Genomic DNA, 3,714 nt, shown 5'->3' with positions numbered 1-3,714 from the left:
GTCCCTATCCCTAGCCCTAGTCCTGATTGGCCCTGTCTGTAATCATGATTGGCCCTATCATTGTCTGTGTTCTTAATTTTTTGAGCCCAAGCATCAAGGTCAAAATTAGGGCCAGAATCAAGGCCAGGGTCGGGACAAAAAATCCGGAACGGGTCGGGACAGGCCTGGTGAGCCAAAGAGTAATCTCAAACCCGCCCTTGGCTCTAGTCAGGGCCAAATTATTTTGGCCCTAACACGCCTTTAGGGCCAAAATCTTGAGCCCAAGCCCTATTTGGGATCACAACAAGCTTAGGGCGTGTCAGGGCCAAACTTGCATCCCTAGACAAAGTGATCCAAACCATAAATTTGAATCCTTATAGAATTAGGAAAGAACAAACTCAAATAAAAAATAGAAGAGTATTTTTTACGTGTGGGTCTCTTTAGTGGACCACAAACTAATGTTTGGTCCCCTTTCGTACAATATATTACGTGTGGGTCTGAACCAAACAAACACCGTTAGTTACCGCTAACTATATTCAAATTTCAAACGTGAAGGAACCAAAATGCCTCTCAAATTATTTAATACATTGTTCTATTATAATTTTTTTCTCCTTTTTTTTAATATATATTTTTTAACTATACAATTAACACTTAATAATCAATTATTTATTTTTAAAATAATATATTAACACAATGTATTAAATACACTTGGGACCCACACTTAATATATTGCATTAGGGGACTCTGATCCACTAAAGATACCCACACTAAGAAACGCGAAAATAGAAAGCTGTCCGTTAATACAAATCTTAGTTCAATTAGGAAACAGCAAAATGAACTTAAAAAATGGAAAGAAACGCGTTAAGGAAACTAAATTTGAATTTTAGTGGGACTCTGTGTCCGCTCTCCAGAGCCTATAAATAGTTAGTTCGGGTCACTCCATTGTCAATACATGCAACATACACTCTTGGAGATAAGAATTTGTGTTTCCTTTCCTTGTTTGTCTGAACCTGCTGATAGTTGTTTTCATACAAACAAAAGCATAATGTCTGCCATTAAACGTGTCCGAAAGAATGATTCAGGTGAATGGTTTGCTTCAAACTCAGGTGAATCGTTACACTCTGATAGAAACATCAGCAGTGGATTCGAGTACAATGAGCTCTGCGATGATTTGATATTACAAATCATGATTCAGACGGTTTCTTCTTCTCCGAGCTCTATCCATGACCTCGCAAACTTCAAATTAACGTACGTAAACCATCTTTCTTTGTTCTCCTTTTAATGATTATGAAAGCTCTCGGTTTTCTTAATGAATGAATAGAATGATTAAATATTTTCCATTCATGTTTCAGAAACAAGAGGTTGAGATCTGCTGCAGATGATGAGTGGGTTCTTCGTAACATCTACCTCAGTCAAGCAAATAATTGGTGGTTCCCTCTTGAATATTCAGATTTTCTTCAAACTTGTTTGAGAGCTCAAAATCTCCATGCATATTATCTTGGAGGCTTGGTACGATAACCCATCTCTCCCATATTATTCCTTATAAATTTGTAGTATAAATTGTCAATGCAACAGCAAGAAGTTTTGAGTTCCCTTCTCATTAATTTTTTCAGATTTGTTGTTATTAATGTATATAATTATATTTACAGGTTCAATACTTTAATGCCAACAATACGGAATTGGGTTGTGAGCTGTTAAGGAAAGCTGTGGATGGTGGTCACCAAGATGCAACTTACGTATTTGGATTGATTCAATTCAATGATAACTCAACAGAGATTCAAGGCATGGAATTTCTTAATCAGGTGGAGAACACCGATCTGTGCAGGAAAAGGGTGATGAATGTTCTTCAACACATGTTTCTAAATACGATTCTACACCGCAAAGTATCACGTTGCCCAAACCTTGACTGTAGAAACGATGGACGCTTGGGAGCTAGGAGGAACGGAGAGTGGTCATCATGGGACAATAAATCTGATCAAAACAGCTTTTGTTCACCAGCTTGCAAGTGGGTTATCGAGACAAACAAATTTTGTGAAGTATTTCCTCAAATATGAGATGGGAAAGATTAGTAATCAACATTCCCACTATATTCCCGCTGGAGTGAGGGAGCCATATTCGATGTATACATCTTATTGTATGAAAAAAAATTAGTTTTCATCTTCAAAAATGATGAGATGCTGAAGTCTGTAATTAACTTTCTTGTTTTTATTAATGAAATTTCAAGTTTTCCTAGAGAATTTCGCACGTAAACAGAAGTATTATCTATCGGTGGTTGCCCTTGGCTATTTTCCAAAATCTTGAATCCACTGATATCGGTGTGAAAAATTCGTTCCAATATTCAGCAACCATATCTGGGCACTGCAGGTCTTCTGGGTCTTCATATATTTCTTCCTACCATCTCTCTATTTCCTCGTTTGTTGAAGAAAAAATGATTTTTTTTCATCCGCTGCTATAACTTTCTATTTAGGTCCATGCCTCTCCTGAGTTGTAGTTTTAACAAACTGTTTGTAGGGAGTTAGCAGAAAGTGTAAATAGATTCAGATCAAATGCCCTCAACTTGTCCTCTGCCTCATGCTCCCACATGTGATAATGGAATCCACATCCACAAGTTTTCCGGTATTAGGCCGGGCACTGTGTAACCCCACACTCATATGGATATGGGCAAATTGGGAGTGAATGATCAGGACTTCCATCCTATCCTTAGTTTTGGGTCATGAATCGAGCCAAGGATCACAACCTCGTTTACCCATTGAAAGAAAATAAGATGGCAATGATTACATTTTTGTGTGCCATAAAGAGAAGCCAGAACCGTTCAGTTAATTAACATTTTGCTCGCTATATTAATAAAGCTAACCATGGATGGACGACCCTACTGATCCTGTATAATACTTAGGGAATTGGCAAATGCACCACTTCTCATTGTTATTAATGCTTGATGTAAACGATGCAAATGATGATTTCATAATTATATTGTTTTCCTAGTGGCCAAATCTAACCATTTCCTGCTTCAGATATGCTTTTCCAACCTTAAGAACTCCGGTTTGTATTAAAAAAAGAGGGGCAAACAAGACGAGATGATTCACATGTCATATACCATAACCCTGCGTAAAACAGCAATGGACTGCCTACAACTGAAAACTTTCTAAAGACTGAGAAGAAGCACAAAGAATTGGTCTTCCAATTCTACAGTGTCACTAGAATGGTAAACCAAGTTGAGAACCATTGGCTCTGGGTATCAACTCAAGGAAACTTGCTGGAAACTGAGTGGATGGGCAACTGCGTCCTCATGAACGAGGTTTTGGAGTCCAGTCTCAGTTGAAATGAGCCCCTATTGAAGGAAATGGGCAAATAGCCATCTAGGGCTAGCAACTGTCATACATGAAAACACCCCCCCCCCCAAGGGAAAGAGGGGGGGGGGGGGTGTTTAAATATCAGTTGAAATGAGTCTCTATTGAGGAAAATGAACACCTGGGCTAGCTATACAAGATATGATCAAATGCATTCCAACTTTCTCAGAAACCTTCTTCCACCCTGAATGAACACAACATTACCTTTCTGATATAGGCAAGGAGTGACAACAACAACAATACAAATAAGATTACTTCTTAGTACACCTATTTGGTGACAACATGCCACACTAATTGAGTACCAACAGAACCAATAATAGTAGCAATAGTACTGTAATGACATTCTGCAAAGACATAATAAAATTGTGTAGTACCATGTTTTGGTTGA

General features: G+C 38.1%; 1 protein-coding gene across 1 annotated transcript; it reads left to right on the top strand.

Annotated features, from left to right (window-relative positions):
* Positions 1–1,024: 1,024 nt before the first annotated feature.
* Positions 1,025–2,033, top strand: LOC149006966 (putative F-box protein At1g67623). The gene is made up of 3 exons (XM_089166994.1): positions 1,025–1,227; positions 1,332–1,488; positions 1,629–2,033. The coding sequence occupies exons 1-3, from the start codon at positions 1,025–1,027 to the stop codon at positions 2,031–2,033; spliced, it is 765 nt and encodes a 254-aa protein (XP_089023120.1).
* The last annotated feature ends 1,681 nt before the right edge of the window (positions 2,034–3,714 follow it).

The sequence above is a fragment of the Hakea prostrata genome, chromosome 8 (assembly GCF_041222555.1).
Source record: "Hakea prostrata isolate BN-2017 chromosome 8, UWA_Hpros_2, whole genome shotgun sequence".
Lineage (NCBI taxonomy): Eukaryota > Viridiplantae > Streptophyta > Magnoliopsida > Proteales > Proteaceae > Hakea > Hakea prostrata.
This window is presented reverse-complemented; position numbering and strand designations above follow the sequence as displayed.

What these genes read in the sequence shown, in the direction of transcription:
- LOC149006966 (XM_089166994.1), top strand. Translation starts at nt 1,025, where the DNA reads ATGTCTGCCATTAAACGTGTCCGAAAGAATGATTCAGGTGAATGGTTT. An exon ending in CTCGCAAACTTCAAATTAAC is followed by an intron (nt 1,228 to 1,331) that starts GTACGTAAACCA and finishes TTCATGTTTCAG; the next exon opens with AAACAAGAGGTTGAGATCTG. An exon ending in CATATTATCTTGGAGGCTTG is followed by an intron (nt 1,489 to 1,628) that starts GTACGATAACCC and finishes TTATATTTACAG; the next exon opens with GTTCAATACTTTAATGCCAA.